Source organism: Onychomys torridus, chromosome 16 (genome assembly GCF_903995425.1).
Source record: "Onychomys torridus chromosome 16, mOncTor1.1, whole genome shotgun sequence".
In the NCBI taxonomy this organism is placed as follows: Eukaryota; Metazoa; Chordata; class Mammalia; order Rodentia; family Cricetidae; genus Onychomys; species Onychomys torridus.
The window spans coordinates 41,229,364-41,245,733 of NC_050458.1; the positions used below are offsets into that span (position 1 = coordinate 41,229,364).

The following is a 16,370-nucleotide window of genomic DNA, read 5'->3' on the forward strand; positions in this document are numbered from 1 at the left end:
GGGCCTGGGTCAAGGGACCAACTTCAAGACAGGGATTTCAGGGCCAGCAGTATCTGCACCTTTATGTACACTACAGAATGGGCTGGGCAGAGTGCCTGGTCCCAGGGACACCACTGTTAACACTCTACAAAACCCAGAGGAAATAAGGGGTAAGTGCAAGTCCAGGAAATGAGGCCAAAGTCACGCGGAGAGGTCGCTGTTATCAAAACGCTCCTGGTCATACACTTCAGCCACCACCTTACGGCCAGCAAACCAGCGCCCATTCAGGGCCTGGATGGCCTTGTGAGTCTCTGAGGCCATGGAAAATTCCACAAAAATCTTGACGATGATCTCTGCATCCTCCTCCTCGCCCTGCTTTTCTTGGTAGATAATGACCCGGTTCACAGCACCAAATTTGCCACACTCCTCTGTCACCTCTCCCTCCAGGTCGTCGTCGATGTCCTTGGGGTCTACCATGTTGCGTAAAACCATTACTGTGGACTGTGAGAAAGGAAACTGAATGCTGTGGCCTATCCACCACACTCTACCCACTCTACCTTAGAGAGGCACTGGCACTGGCCCACTTACCTCCTGTTTTCTGAGTAGCTTCTGCATGACCATGTGTCGAGCACTGCTGCCTGAGATGCTCATGTGCTCCTGTTCACTCAACATCTCTGGCCGCTCTGACTCAGGAAATAGCTCCTCCTCTTCTTTCTCCTTCTTGGGTTCCAACAGACCCAGTGTTGGCGGGCTGGCTAGGATGGGGTTCACCACTCCCACAGAGGGGATGGTAACAGGAATGGGAGGGCGGGCTGGGGTAACACCTGCAGCAAAACCAACCAAGTTCGACAGTCACACACACCCTCCTTGAGGAGTAGAGGGCTGGTTGACTATAGCCAGCTTGCCCCGTGTTCAAAGTATTACACTCAAGTATGGGCTGGGAAGCTGAAGACAGCCTCGAGGTGAGGGGTAAACAATGGCGGAGAACCTGACCCACTCCCACTCACCTGTGATGACTCCAGGGGCCTGGGCAGCCATGACAGCCTGGGGTAGAGCGCCTAAGGGCTGGGCCAGTGTCAGCGCTGGGGACACTAGTCCTGGTGTAGCTAAAGTACCCAGCACTGCTGCTCCAGCCACTGCTTCCTGCAACCAAAAGGCAACCACAGTCAGTTTCTAGTCTGGCTATCTCCACCCAAAACCATCCAAAGAGCCAGTTCCCGAAGGATCAATGGGCCTGTCCACCCACTCACTGTCCACCCCCACCATTGTACCAGCTCTCACCTGAGCTGTAATCTTGGCTGTGGCTGCAGCTGCGGCTACAGCGGCAGCAGGTGGGAGACCTCCAGGCGTGGCAGGTGTTAGCAGGGGCATGGGGGGTGTGACAGCCTTGCCCACCCTTAAGTACTGGCCACCCAGATCAAAGAGGTTCATGGAAGATACAGCATCCTGGGACGACTGGGCCTTCTCATATTCTGCAGGGCAGGATGAGCAGTGAGGAAGGCTGGCCCCAGTACCAGGGGGGCTCCCTCTTCTCCTTGGCTTTCCCCAAACTTACCAATAAAACCATAGCCCTTGTGCTTGCCGGTTGTGGGGTCCCGGGCCAGTGTACAAGACTTGATCTTGCCAAAGGCTTCAAACACACTCTTGATGTCATCATCAGAGAGGTCCTGATGTACAGAGGCCACGTAGATGCGGTTGAAAGCCCTAGCCTCCTCAGCCAGCTGGTCTATGATGGGCTGGGCCTGTCCTATGTTGCTGGGTCTGCCCACCTGAGGAGGTCAAGAACAAAGTCTACCATCAGCCTAGGCCTGTGGTGACTGCTTGTCTGTATGTGAGTCCACAAAGCACTCCCTGCATTCTCAGCTACAGGTCCAAGACCAAACTCTCTTGTTCTTACCTTAATGTTCCTGCCCCCAAGCATCACTGAGTTCATCTGCTCCAAAGCTAGCTGTGCAGCTTCTGGGACTTCGTACTCCACGAAGGCAAAGCCCTAAACACAGAGAGTTGCCATCAGGCCAGGAAAGCAGACAGGAGGGCAAGCTAGGGCACTGGGGTACCTCCTTACCTTGTGCTTCATGGTAACAGAATCCCAGGACATATCAATGCTCTTGATGGGGCCAAAGGGAGCAAAGGCCTGACGAATGGTGTCTTCCCCCAGCTCGTAGTAGATGGAACCCACATAGACCCGGCACATGATAGCCAGTGCCCGCTGCCGCTGAGCTGCCATCTGCAGCAGGACAGAAGGAGAGAGCCACTGGCTTGTCAGGAAGGCAGGAGACTCAGCAACCCTCTCCCGTCCTGGCCCACCCACCCAACTCTGCTGTGGGAAGGGCTCCCCACACAGCAGTGAAGTGCAGGCTGGGCCCTTGCAGCCAGGGCTTAGGGGTCAGCAGGACCCCATCCCAAGTAAGGCCAGGCCCAACAGCAGGACATGGAAGTACCCAGCCCACCCAGGTCCCAGACAGACTGTGGCAGCAGAGCTGACAGGTGGTCAGACGCTAAGGCCGAATGCCCTATAATTCAGCCCACTTCTCCAGTCTGGGCCAGGTACCTGGGCTAGGCTGGGGGATCCTCCCACTAGTCCAGCCAAGTACTGGGACAGAAGAGGGAAGGAGGAGCTGTCCAAGCCAGAGACACCTACTGGCATGGAGGCCAGAAGAGAGGGCGGCAGAAGACAGGGCAGCCATTGCCCAGAAGAGATCCCAGGGAAGGAATTTGGGAGCCCAGACAGGGGCTCTCTGGAGAGAACAAGGAGCAAGCTGCTCATGCAGGGAAACATAGGTGAGGACTCAGTGTGCTCTATACTCTCCCATCCCAACACCTCCCACAAAAAAAAGAGCTGCTTGGAGCACATGACTGTAGCCATAAGAGCTGGCCCAGGTAAGAGCATCCCAAGGCAGCAGAGAACCCAATGAAGAAGCCTCAGGGATCCTTGGGACTGGGAAGCTGGCAGGACTAGCAGTGAGCTGGGCCACTGTAATGAGGGACCTCCCCATGCCCTGGGAAAGGCTCCTTCCAACACTTTATAGATGTGCCAGGCAGGGGGTTCTAGAGCCACAGGGAGGGCCCCATGTGCCAGGCAGGGCCTTACTCCTTAACACAAACATGGGCTCCTCTCACCCTAACAAAGGTCCCAGTGGCAAGAGACCAGTTTACTTCTTCAGACATTAGCAGGCCTAGGATAGCCCAGTCTCCCTGAGACAGGACTAAAAGGTCCACCAACACAGGACTCACCCAGGTGGGGCCTATCTTTCCTCACATTAGGAGCTCCCTGAATTGGAGGCCATTCCCTCAAACTGGCTCCTGACAAGCCTCAGGCTCTTGCCCAGGTGAAGGGCCTCAAGGAGAGAGCCACCTCTTCTCTAAGCCCCACACAGACATGAAGCCACATCTGTCCTTCAGGTCACAGTTGACAAGAGAGTTTAAGTCTCCCCTTCAAGGTGAGACTACCCAACTACAGGTCTCTCTGCCCACATCTCCCGGACCCCTCAGAGGGACAACAGCTCCCTTTCAGACAGGTGCTTCCCAAAGTAGACAGAGTATGTCTCAAATGTGAGGGCAACTCATCCAGGGATGGCCCTCCAAGTGGATACCCCAGAGAAAGGGCCATGTCTTTCCCACAGGATCTCCCCAGGATAGGGCCTGGCCACTTCAACTTGCCTCTGGGCAAGGAAGAGCCATCTCCCTCCCAGACTCCTCTGCTTACTGCAGTCATGGCCACATGAACTCTACCCCTTGCTGAGAGCTAGGTCTGTGACCCAAGTTGTTATTTGCCCTTCCCTCTCTTGCTCACTCAGGCCCCCAGCCCCCATCCCATCCATCCATCCTCCCTCCAGAGTATGATGGGGCCACAGTTAGGACCCCTCTCTTATCAGGGGGCCTGACCCCAACCCAAGAGCCCGGGCAGCCTGGAGACTGTCGGAGCTGGAGGCCCACAGGTACATCCCCCACATGGGGTGGCAAGGCACAGATGAGCCTGGCATTGGCAGCTACCCTCCCTGGCTGGCTGCCGCGGCTGCCCTCCGCAGTTACCTGGCCGGTTAGTTTTAAGGTGGACCCTCAGAGCAGATGGAGGCCTCCCCAGGGGCGGTCCCGGGGTGAGTGCCCACACCACTGGCCCCACCATGCCTGGCGCTCTGCTGTGCTCGTCCAGAGCTGGCGGGCAGGGCCGGCCAGGGGAGCAAGGTCCCCAGCAGTGGGCTGCACTGCCCCCCTCTAGCCCTGACTAAGGACATGAGCCCCAGAAGAAGTGAGCATTTCTATTGACCGATTGCAAAGGTGAGAGAGGATCTCCAAAGCCCATTGTCACTGCTGCCATCTGAAAGACAGTAAAGACAGAGTTCAGTCTGTTGGAGCCGAGCAGTCTCCCGCTCTCGTCAACACCTCACGCAGACAGCAGCAAGGCACGGAGTCCCCGCCCTGCCAGGGAGGCCCGCCTGCCTTCCCACACTGCTGGCCACTCTGGCTGGTCACTGGCACCTGCCCAGGGGGGCTTCAGAGCCCCAGGTGCCCCGCCCCACAGCCTTTGCAGCGAGACCGGCGAGGGCAGAAGGAAGGGAGGAGAGGGACGGACAGAGCACAGTGAACAGCCAGTATGAATGTCTAAGGGCTGGCCCTGGGGGTGGGGAAGGCTCAAGGCCAGGAACCTGTCAGCTTCACATAGGCTTCTTCCCACAGGTACACAGCCTCCAGCCTAGAGTAGGGCCCAGTGGAGCTCACCCTTAAACTGCCCCTTCAGTCGAGGGCCTCAGGGATAAAGGCCTGACCACAGGGGCAGAGAGGATCACAACCTACATGCTGCCACCATGGCTGTGCACAGCCTGGGTGTGGTGGAGACCCAGAGGCACCAGTGGTTAGACCAAGAAGGAGAACTGGGCAGAGCTACAGAGAAGGAGTGGGAAGGGGGTGGAGAAGGGCCTTATCAAGCAACAGGAGAAAAGGCCAGGCCACTCATGCCTCAGAGAGGACCCTGGTGGTCCAGAGAATGAATCTTGAGAGTCTGAGAGTGATAACACCTTCTGGGGGCAGTCGGCCACAGGCACAGGAGGAGGCAGAGAAGAGGAGGAGACGGTGGAGGTATGGGGAGGGGCAGTGGAGGTTTCCTGGCCCAAGCTGGGCAGGAGGGCCTCCAGCAGAGCCAGCCCCAAGATAGTCTCAGTGGCCTGCAGGAGGGTGGTGGGGCTCACCTGCAGGTTGGTGAGCTGTTGCTGCTGGTGCGCGATGGTCTGCTTCACTAGCACACTCTTGATGCTCTGCTCCATTGCATATTTCTTGGCCTGTAAGAGATGGCAGTGAGGAGCACTGGGGAGCCCAGCCTGCAGGGGGATGGCCTCCCTCACCAATCTTGCTTGAGCAGTTGTGCCCAAGAGGCTCACTCTCACCTTCTGGAGGGCCTCCTGCTGCTCGGGCGTCAGGGGAGGCAGCCCCAGCTTGGTGCCTGTGCTTTGCCCATTTTCCATCTTGATAGAATCTGCGCCCTGGAGTAGGAAACGGGAATTGTTGAGCAGCAAACCCCGATTTCTCATGTTCCAGAAACCCCACAGGCCCTCTATCCCTAGACTCTTAAACCAAAGGGAAACAAGCCCCAGTACAAGCTACCTCCTGCCTGGTTAGGATGCAGGCCTTCCCTTCAGACACTGCTACCCCCATTTAGGTTTCCGTCACAGGCATGACTCATGGGTAGGATATACTAAACCAGGCAGGTACCCTGTAGGGCCAGCAGTACAATGGCCTCCTCATGCAACTATCATAGGAGAGCAGTGTGCCCACTACCCCTTGTTGACAATCTGACCCCAGAGTCTCTGCCCCAACTCCTGTACAACAGCCAACCTCCAGAGGCAAGAAAGCAGAACCAGGATCGAAGATTCATTATTTACAGGCTACCTGGCACTCTAGCCTCTTGGTTCCCTCAACAGCACTTTCAAGGGCCTTGGGCCACGCCGGAACAAGGCAAGGGGCCTCCCTCCAATAATGCCCTTTGGGGCCCTGAAGACAGTCTTTCTACACAGCTCCCCAAGAAGGTAAGTGTTCCTCCTTGGTTCATGAGCCCTCCAAGAGGCTCCATCCCATTTCCATTAACACTCCTGTATGGCATGCATGTGTTCAGCACACCAGAAGCAAGGTGCAGAGCAGCACCCTAGCCAATTTAATGAAAAACACATGGGACTGGCCAGGGAAGGCTTCACACTTGCTACAGACATAATCAAATGCTACCAGAATTGTATTTACATTATTCCTATCAATGCCATTTCCAAGTTGTTTGCAGGAGAGTTAAACAGCCATGTGAACAGGGAAAGCCCAATGTCAGAGCCAGCAGACCCTGGGAGTAATGGACAGAGCCAGTCTATGTATCTAACCAGTTCAAAATACCTCTGGTGACACTTGTAGGCTTCCAGACACAGCCTTTGAGAGAAACAGCAGAGAAGAAGGCCCTCGGCATAGTAGTAACAGGCAAGACTGAAGTTCAAAGGAGGCAGGTAGGGTCTGGCTGACTCAAAACCCAAAAACCCCATCACGGATGCCAGAGTGCTGAGTTTCTGGTCAGAGGTCAAAAGGCAGGAAGCTTACAAGACCCCCTAGGGCAGAGTCCCAAGACCCCAAAGTCTTTCAAGAGCTGCAATGGATGGGACCACAGCCTGCAGTCTGGCTCATACGAGATCTGTCCTCTGCCCTCTCAGCTGGCCCCAGGCCTAGGCTGTGACACTAGAGTAGGCTGTCACCATGGAAATAAAAGCCAGCTCTTCTCAGCCCCCTAGAAACTTTTCAATCTCTTCTTTGTCTTAGTGAACAAAAGGCCCTTCTCCCACCAACCAATGGCACACTGGCCAGCCAGTCAGGACAGAGAGCTTTAGCCCCCACAACTTCCCAAGATCCAGGCTGCATACCAACATCTCTCTCTGCACCACCCCCCCCCCATGCACACACCAGTGCCTGGGAGGCCTAGTCAGAGGCCACCACACTACCTTGTTGAAACCTTGAGGGACTCTGGAGGCGGGAATAAAGAACCTATCACCTAGCAACAACAGAGCCCAGCTTCACGTCCCAGAAGACTTATTCCCATGGGCCAGTGACTAGAGAACAAAATTCATCAACACCCACCAATAAGCTCAGAGAAGCATGGGGGTGGGGGGGATTCCCCCAAGACACGTGTGCTTTGATTTACATGTTATTTTGTTGTTTTATTTACATGAAAACAGAGAACTAAAATGGAAATCCCTATTTCTGGCTCTAGACACAACATTGCCCATTGCCATTCTGAAACAGGACCCATCCTTCTGCACAATGCTAATGGCTCAAAGCCAGCACCACGGAGGGCTAGACTATAGTTATTCCCATCATCCCCATCTCCTCCCCCTGCTGCCAGGCTTCAGCTAGATGGACTCTCACAGAAAAGAGGCGAAAGAGAAGCCTGCTGAGGAGGGGGCAGGGCAAGGAAGAAGCTGGTCATTGGACTCCCCCGACCACATGTCCTACTTGCCCCTGTCAGGTCTCTCTAGGCCCAAGGATGCATGGTCTGACGAAAAAGATGGTTAAGGTTAATACCTGTGGAGGTTTCCATTTGTCCCCTGCTGCCACCACTGCCGCCGCCGCCGCTGCGGCTGCTGCCGCAGGTTCGGACCCCCCTCCTTGTTGGCCATTGACCTGCTGCAGGCAGGAAGGAAATGTAACAATAGTCATATAAAAACCCATCACCCAGACCTTCTCCTCTTCCAAAGCTGCAGGCTGCCTTCCCCATCTAGAACAAGGGAGGCTGGGCAAGGGCTCAAGAAGGTCGGCTGAGTATTCATTACCAGCACCAATTGCACCTTGTACTGACTGCCCTTAGACCCTCTACCCTGCCAGCACATCTGCAGCCACCCAGGGTTCTGACAGAAAGCAGAGCAGCAGCTGGAGCAAGCTGACAGTCTCCCAGGAAGGGACAAAACGAAAAGGACAGAGAGCAAGCAGTGTTCCAGCCCAAGGCCAAGGAAAGCCACCCTTTTCTACTGACAGACTGAGCCAGACTGGATGACAGGGTGACCAGCTGGCCGTACCCTCCTATCCTTCCCGAGGCAGCAGGAGCACTGCTTCCATCAAACGCTATACACACTTGGGCCAAGCCTCTAAGCTCAACCTTTATTCCAGTAATTCCACAAGCTCTGGTTCAATCTAGGCTTCCTACTCCCAGCAGCCAAAGTACAAAGATGTCCTGGGAGACAGCTGAGAACTTAGCTCTCTACACTGGTTAAGACCTACCCCAGGGGGAACATAGAGAACACTGTGGTCCAAAGGCAGCCCTTTAATATGCAGCTCTTAATATGGCCTAGTAGAGTAGAACCCTGCCACCCGACAGACCTTGGTAGAGGTGGGCAACGTATAAGAGTAGGATGATATGATGGACAGGCCCTAAAAACCACCCCAACTTCTCAAGAGATTGCAGTGTGAACAGAAGTCAGAATGTGCTTACACTACCATCAGCTCAAGAACATGCTCCACAATATCAAAACACAGAGATGACTGTGCCCATTCTTGGAGACAAAGCCAAGAGGCTGGCCAACTTGGATAAAGTGGGTCTCTCAGGTCATCAGACTACTGAAGGAGACAGCAGCACAGCCTGGTTTTATATCGCAAAGACTGTACGGCCGACCCAGCATGTACCTGGAGCTGCTCCTGGTGCTAAAACGTGAGTGCTGCACTTCTGCCTAGCTCAGCGCCACTGTGACTTAGAAATGCTATCCCAGAGCAAACTAAAGGAAGGTGATTCCTGCAGCACACACAGGCATCCACACAACAGAAGCTGCTTTCTACCACCCACAGTGGAAGCATGCTTCAGGCATCAGCCAGACACCAGTGAGAAAGCTGACCCTGGGGCACATGTATAACTTCCTGCCTCTCCAAATTACTAGCCACCCAGGGTCAGGGATAGTGCTGAAAGCAGCAGACAATGCATATGAGCATTCCAGGGAAAGCTCACCTATGGACACTTGAAGGGAAAGGAAAACCACCCAAATTAGCCCATTTACCACAGTAGAGTAGATTCTCCAACAATCTAGAATTCTGTTCTAACCAGTCACTGGGAAAGCCTAGAGAACTACCATTTGTTATCCCAGATAGTCACTAATATGCATCTTAGCTATTTGTCTCAGGTCTAAGACCTAACAGTCACAGGCTGTCACCTTGGGCAATGGAAACAGAGGCCTTGCAGTCACAGTGCTCCCCAACACTAGGCAGTGGTGCACCAAGAGAGGGGAAGCCCCCTGAGGGACATTGCTGCTGAGAGTCTCCAGTGCACAAGCCAAGCTCTGCCCTCCACCAGCTCAGAAGTTACTTCCATTACACAACATGTTAAATAACCTGAGGCAAATCACCTAAAATCTAGGCCTCAAGCTCCTCTTGTGCAGGGGCATGGCCTAGCTCTCAGGCAGCATCGGAGATTCTACAGAACCACGTTCCATGAAGCCCCTCAGTCTCTGGGAAGTGAGCCACAGGTTCTAGCAGTTATTAGCACCATTGACGGCAGGACCAGGGCCCTAGAATAGGACTGGCTTCAGGACGCTGTCTTCCATCTGTTCGGGTCCCCTCACAGGGCGCAGTGCTGCTTCCTGGGTAGCCAGGCTTGTACTGAGCACTGTGGATGCAGCAAAACAAGGAAGAGACAAAGACAACTCTAGGGGCCTCATAGTCAACTGAGGACAAAGACTATTCCAACTGCTTCAATGGTGAGACTTACTGCCCATGTCCATCTGCAGCCCATCTCAACAATGACACTACCTGTCTGGCACCAAGCTGTAGTGGAGCTGACCCTCCAGCTAACCTTTCAGCATTGCATGAACACTGGGGGTTACTCAGAAATGAGGCACCCACTCTCCTCCAGTGCCATTCAAAGTATCTTTGTCCCCGTCTCTTCTATAATCCAATAGCCCCCTAAGGACACTCGCCAAATACTCAACCATCTGGCTGTCTCTACACAAAAACCATTTGCTCCTGTAGCTTCAAGCAGCAGAGGATGATCTCTTAAGAAGTCAGCCATGAGCCGGGGAGTGGTGGCACACGCCTTTAATCCCAGCACTTGGGAGGCAGAGGCAGGTGGATCTCTGTGAGTTCGAGGCCAGCCTGGGCTACAGAGTGAGTTCCAGGAAAGGCGCAAAGCTACACAGAGAAACCCTGTCTTGAGGGGGAAAAAAAAAGTCAGCCATGATGTGAATGGCACACACTGTATCTATCCCTCACAAGCTAGAGCAAGTGCCCCTTTCCAAGTACGAGGGTGCAGCTCCCAGCTAGGGCCAAGCAATGGCAGCCTGTGTATACTACTTGACCCTACCAGTCCTGACTCCAGTCACCTGCTTAAGTCTTCTCAGACCTCGGCTCCATCCCTCTGGGTGAGGGTGGCAGTTAACAAAAGGCTGGGTTGCAGTGGGGTTAGGGCCAAGAGATAAAGTGGTTCCTAAAGTAAGTGGGGAGGAAGACCTGGGGCAGACACTCCCGGAATATTCCTGACTGGCCAGGGAACACGTTGAGCAGAGCAGGTCAAGGCTCGCCAGCACAAGACATGGGGTTAGCAAAGTCTCAGGATGTCCACAAGATCTGCGACCAAGGAAGGCACTGTCTGTCGGGTTCTCCAACAGAGCCAGGGACAGAATGACTACTCGAAAGATGTGGGAGAAGGTCCTTGCCCTCCTGCGTGGGGTAACAGAATCGGAAACCCGCATCTCTGTGCACCACGGCGCAGAGCAAATGCCATGGGTCCGCCCCTTCCGCGCCCCCAACACCAGAGCAGTCGCGAGGGCCAGGAGCCGGGGCCAGGGCTCCCTGATGCCGCCGCCCGCCTAGATGACTGTTGTCCAGCCTCAACATAGCGAGGACCGCCCCGCGGAGACTCAGCTGGGGCGCCTGCAGCCAGCCCACCCCGCCCAGCTGCCGGAAACTGGACTTCTCGAGCCGGAAGCTACAGCCACAGCCGCGGCAGGCGCGCGCCCGCTCCGCCCCCGCCCCGCGTGCCGGAGGGCCACAAAAGGATCCGTGTGAGGCCCGATCAAGCCGCTGCGCACCCAGGGATCCTCCACGCCCTGCCCGGGCCCACGACTCACTCCCACTAGCTGACGGCCACCCCCGGCCGCGAGAGATTCACTTACGAGAGCTATAGTCGCCGTCGCCATCTTGCGTCTATCGCGGCCGCAGCGCGCGCCACAAGCCCTAGCTCCCCCCGCAATCTCGCGCGATCTGGGCGCCGGACGCGGAAGTCTCGCGATAGACCTTTCCCTAGCTACGTGGACGGAGACCGGAACGTATTTCCGGGGTGGAGCAGGCAGTTAACGCACCAGAGTAGGTCTGAACGGAGCGGGGCGGAGAGGGGCGGGCGGAAGTGTGGGAGTAGAGGCCCGGAGAGACCTGCAGCGTTCCGCCCCGTGGCATTCTTTCTGTTTTGTTTTGTTCTGTGTTTTGGTTTTTGTTTGTTTGGTTTTTTTGTTTTGTTTTGGTTTTTTTTTTTTTTTTTTTTTTTTTTTTGAGACAGGGTTTCTCTACGTAGCTTTGCACCTTTCCTGGATCTCACTCAGTAGCCCAGGCTGGCCTCGAACTCACAGAGATCCGCCTGCCTCTGTCTCCCGGGTGATGGGATTAAAGACGTGCGCCACCAGCGCCTGGTAGTAGCTTTTTTTTTTTTTTTTTTTTTTTTTTTTTTTTTTAAGATTTGTTTATTTTATTTATTATGTATACAGTGCTGTGTCTGCATGGCCAGAAAGAGGGCATCAGATCTCATTACAGGTGGTTGTGAGCCATCACGTGGTTGCTGGGAATTGAACTCAGAACCTCTGGAAGAACAGCCAGTGCTCTTAACCTCTGAGCCATCTCTCCAGCGCCCGGTAGTAGCATTCTTGACTCAGTTCCGTCTGCCCATTTTACCAGCACCCTTATTTCACTTGAGTCCACTCGCAGAAAGCAGCTGAACAGAGCGGCTGATCCCTATTGTTCATAGACAGCTGAAACAAGAGACAAAAGGACTGATGCATCGTCTTTGTATTGCCCGTCTTTAAAGTCAGGACTCCGCATTTATTTGAAAACACCATCTCTTTCCTAGTGAGAGAGTAGCCTCCTAAAACGATGACATGCAGATGGACCCAAGAGATAGTTCCCCAGCCAGTCCTGTGCATACAGTCCTGTGGGCATAATGTGTACGCTGATCCCCAAGTTCTGAGCTATGTTTAAATCCGTATGCTCATCTGTGCTGTGTGAGGAGGAGCTGTCCTGATATTTGTCTCGAGTTGCACCCAGTCTCAAACCCCAAAGGCTTGGCCTGCAAGACACTACATCTGTAAGCTCAGGCACCTTTGACTGCCCCGTAGCCATTCTGTTTTCCACCCCTGAAAATTTTAGAGATCTCCTTCCAAAGCCCTTTTCATACCATAGGAGAGTGGTTGACATATTGTGCACCCCAATAAACTTATCTGGGAGTCAGAGAACAGCCATAATATTAAACATAGAAGTTAAGCAGTGGTAGCACACGCCTTTAATCCTAGCATTCCAGAAGCAGAGATCCAGATGGATCTCTGAGTACAAAGCCACACTGGAAACAGCCAGGCATGGTGACTCACGCCTTTAATCCCAGGAAGTGATGCCAGAAAGCAGAAAGGTATATAAGGCGTGAAAACCAGGAACTTAGAGCTGGTTAAGCTTTTAGGATTTTGAGCAGCAAGCACAGTTCAGCGGAGAGGCATCCAGTCTGAAGAAACAGGATCAGCTGAGGAATTGGCGAGGTGAGGTAGCTGTGGCTTGTTCTGCTTCTCTGATCTTCCAGCATTCACCCCACTATCTAGCTCCTGGGTTTGTTTTTATTAATAAGACCTAAGATTCCTGCTACACAGGAGCTATATGGAAAACAAAGCCTCCGAAGAGAAATGCTTGTGAGTTTGAAGAGGGTGGACACTGCTGCCTCAGCAGACTGGTTTTTAATGGTTGTGTCTGGAATTTTCCGGAAAAGCGCAGATAGGGAAAAACAAACAAACAAACAAAAATGTAGTTGTCTCAAGACTTCTGTCTGTACTGCATGGTGCTAGAAGGTCTGGCTCTGCCCACAGTGGCTGCAGATTAGTTCCACTCTGGAAAAGAAGCATTGAGAGCCAGCTTAGCATCGCATTCTTAAGCATAGCCAGCCAGAATGACCAAGCACAAGAGGATGAGGAAATAAGACAGAGGGAACCGGGGCGATAGAGGAAGCAGAAGAATAAGACCAAAAACTGAGAAAGCAATATCATCAAAGATACCCAAAAGATGTTGCATTAAAAAAAAGAACATAAAGATCACCAAATGAGATCTCTTTAAAAAAAAAAAAAAAAAATTGGCCAGGCCGTGTGGTGTGCCTTTAATCCCAGCACTCCAGAGGCAGAGGCATGAGGATCTCTTGAGTTCCAGGCCAGCCTGATCTACAGAGTGAGTTCCAGGACAGTTGGGGCTGTTACAAAGAGAAAGCCTGTCTCAAAACCACCACCACCACCACCCCAAATAGAAAGATTGAAAAGAGCCCAATGTGACAGTGGGCCCACACTTGAATCCCAGTACTCAAGAGGCAGAGACAGGTGGATCTCTGATACAGTGCTGGGATCAAAGGTGTGAGCCACTGCCTCCAGCTCTGAATTTCTTTTCTTTTTTTTTTGTTTTTTTTTTTTTTTGAGCTGAGGATCGAACCCAGGGCCTTGCGCTTGCCAGGCAAGCACTCTACCACTGAGCTAAATTCCCAACCCTGAATTTCTTTTAGACTAGTTCAATCTTGTGTAGCTCAGGGTGGACTTGAGCTCCTGATCTTCCTGCTTCCTCTTCCCAAATCCTGCGGTTAAAGGTGTGTACCACCACTACCTGGCCTCTGTGGTTAACTAGTGGCTAGCTCCGTCCTCTGATCTCCAGCCAAGCTTTATTTGTCAGAACACAAACAAAATATCATATAACACACGCTTACACATACAATAAAATAAATCAATCTTTTTTAAAAAGGAAAAAAGTTGGGGTTGGGGATTTAGCTCAGTGGTAGAGCGCTTGCCTAGCAAGCGCAAGGCCCTGGGTTCGATCCTCAGCTCCACATACAAAAAAAAAAAAAAGGAAAAAATTTAAGACAGTCACATACAGACAGATAACTGTTCAAGGACATGGGGAGGAGATTTGATTGATATCAAGGGAATTTTTTTGTTTTTGTTTTTGTTTTGTTTTGTTTTGTTTTCGAGACAAGGTTTCTCTGTGTAGTTTTGGTGCCTGTCCTGGATCTCACTCTGTAGACCAGGCTGGCCTCAAACTCATAGAGATCCATCTGGCTCTGCTTCCCAAGTGCTGGGATTAAAGGTGTGCACCACTACCACTACCACCACCACCTGGCTCAATATGATCTTAGATTTCTAGCCTTAGGCTTTGAGAAAATTAATTTCTGCTGTTCAAGTCACCAGGTCTGTGGTATCTGTTATGACAGTTCAAATAAGCGATATAATAACTGCTCTCTCTAATGAGAAGGAAATCCAGGTGGTGGTGGTGCACGCCTTTAATCCCAGCACTGGGGAGGCAGAAGCAGGCGGATCTCTGTGAGTTCAAGGCCAGCCTGGTCTACAGAGCGAGATCCAGGACAGCCGGGGCTGTTACACAGAAAAACCCTGTCTCGAGGGAAAAAAAAAAGTTGAAAGGTCCCAGAAAACAGAAACAATAATAACCACATTGCTCAATATTCCCTAAGATTTAGAACCAGCCGATGAAAATGGAGGCCAACACCCCACCCCCACTCCCCACCCCCACCCCGGAATCCCACCCCTACCCCAGCACCCAGGGTGTTGAGAGGGCTGGGTCTTAACCAACCACCACCAGGGGGAACCCCAGGCACCACCCTCTGGTGGTAGCTTCTATTGATAGTAATGTACAACACTTTCCAAAAAGATCTTCGGCAAGCTGCTAAAACTTTAAAACTTATTGAGATGTTGAGACCGTCTTCTTCAAGAACTAGCCGAGGTAGGGGTTGGGGATTTAGCTCAGTGGTAGAGAGCACTTGCCGAGGCTAGACTACATGGTAACAGCATTTGGCTGCTTTAGATATCTTGTGAGTCAATGAAGAGTCAAGATTTTTAGTGAAAGCGGCTTCTGAACGCCTGTCACAGCATGGCCCAGAACATGGTTGACCCCTGCTCTGATTCTCCTGTCCCTGCTTTATTGTCACTGGGAAGGACTTGTATCCACTCCTAAAGGAGTGGTCCAGCCTGTAAACACCCTTGTTTCAGTGTTCGCTGGACCAGGTTGTTTTTGTTTGTTTTCCAGACAGGTTTTCTCTGTGTAGCCCTGGCTGTCCGGAAATTCTTATCTGCAGACCAGGCTGGCCTCCGACTCAGAGATCCTCCTGCCTCTGCTTCCCAAGTGCTGGCAATAAAGGTGTGTGCAACCACCACCCAGCTCCGACCAGGGTCTTAGAGTTGCCAACAGGCAACACCCCTCTCCTGAGTCTTGCTCATGTAAAACATCTGAACCCCAGGATTTCACAGAGTTGTTTCTGAAAATAAGTCTTGTCTCCCTGCTCTACCAGAGGCCACCCTGGCAGCCAGAAGTCCAGATCAGTGCCTGTTCCAAGTGTCATCAGAGAGGCTTCCCTTAGCAGCTGATGGGAGCAGATACAGAGACCCACAGACAAACATTACACAGAGAGAGAACCCAAGTTGGAGATCTCCATCGGGTTCCTCCCTTTGGAATTTGGGAAACCCCTGAGGAAGAAGGGGAAGAATTGTAGGAGCCAGAGAACATGGGCCCCAGAATCAACTAAGCAGGGCTCCTTTTTTGGGGGGGGGGGGTTCGAGACACGGTTTCTCTGTGTAGCTTTGGAGGCTGTCCTAGATCTAGCTCTGTAGACTAGGCTGGCCTCGAACTCACAGAGATCTGCCTGGCTCTGCCTCCCGAGAGTTGGGATTAAAGGCATGTGCCACCACTGCCCGGCTAAGCAGGGCTCCTAAGGGCGCCCAGAGACTGAATCAGGCTCCCAGAACCGGCATGGGTCTGTGCTAGGTTCTCTGCGTATGTTGTGGTTGTTAGCCTGGTGTTTTTGTAGGACTCCTAGTAATGGGAACGGGCATTATCTCACCTAGCCCTGATACGAGGGTTTGCGCCTAGTCTTATTATATCTTGTTATGCAGCGTTCGGAAGATATCCCCGAGAGGCCTGCTCTTTTCTGAAGGGAAATGGAGGAACAGTGGATCTGGGGGACTGGGGCGGCTGGATGGAGGGGAGAGGAAGCTGCAGTTGAGATGTGTTAAAAACAAAAAATAAAATAAAATAAAAAGAGTCTTCACTTCTGCCTTTGAGCCCTCTCATGAGTAGCCCACTCTTGAATGTGTATACACATAAACACATGATAAATAAAAGTAGAACAATAGAAAATACAAATGTACATCTCAATAATTTAT

The 16,370-nt window shown here is 52.6% G+C and overlaps 1 protein-coding gene across 4 annotated transcripts; it reads right to left on the minus strand.

Annotated features, from left to right (window-relative positions):
* Positions 1 to 35: 35 nt before the first annotated feature.
* Positions 36 to 11,179, minus strand: Puf60 (poly(U) binding splicing factor 60). 4 transcript variants are annotated; one of them, XM_036209091.1, is made up of 12 exons: positions 11,091 to 11,179; positions 7,522 to 7,623; positions 5,361 to 5,456; positions 5,166 to 5,255; positions 4,247 to 4,297; positions 2,045 to 2,206; positions 1,877 to 1,969; positions 1,535 to 1,748; positions 1,261 to 1,451; positions 987 to 1,122; positions 568 to 803; positions 36 to 480 (listed from the first exon to the last, which is right to left on the minus strand). In XM_036209091.1, the coding sequence occupies exons 1-12, from the start codon at positions 11,112 to 11,114 to the stop codon at positions 181 to 183; spliced, it is 1,695 nt and encodes a 564-aa protein (XP_036064984.1). In that variant the 5' UTR covers positions 11,115 to 11,179; the 3' UTR covers positions 36 to 180. The 4 variants fall into 4 exon arrangements, with proteins under 4 accessions (XP_036064984.1, XP_036064985.1, XP_036064988.1 ...); XM_036209092.1 differs by having other exon boundaries at positions 7,522 to 7,620; positions 11,091 to 11,166; XM_036209095.1 differs by lacking the exon at positions 4,247 to 4,297.
* Positions 11,180 to 16,370: the final 5,191 nt, after the last annotated feature.

Bases quoted from the DNA above. Each gene is read 5' to 3' on its own strand.
- Puf60 (XM_036209091.1), bottom strand. From the start codon at position 11,114: ATGGCGACGGCGACTATAGCTCTC. The intron at 7,624-11,090 runs GTAAGTGAATCT...TCCTGCCTGCAG, and splicing joins CGACGGCGACTATAGCTCTC to CAGGTCAATGGCCAACAAGG. The intron at 481-567 runs GTAAGTGGGCCA...CCTTTCTCACAG, and splicing joins AGCTACTCAGAAAACAGGAG to TCCACAGTAATGGTTTTACG.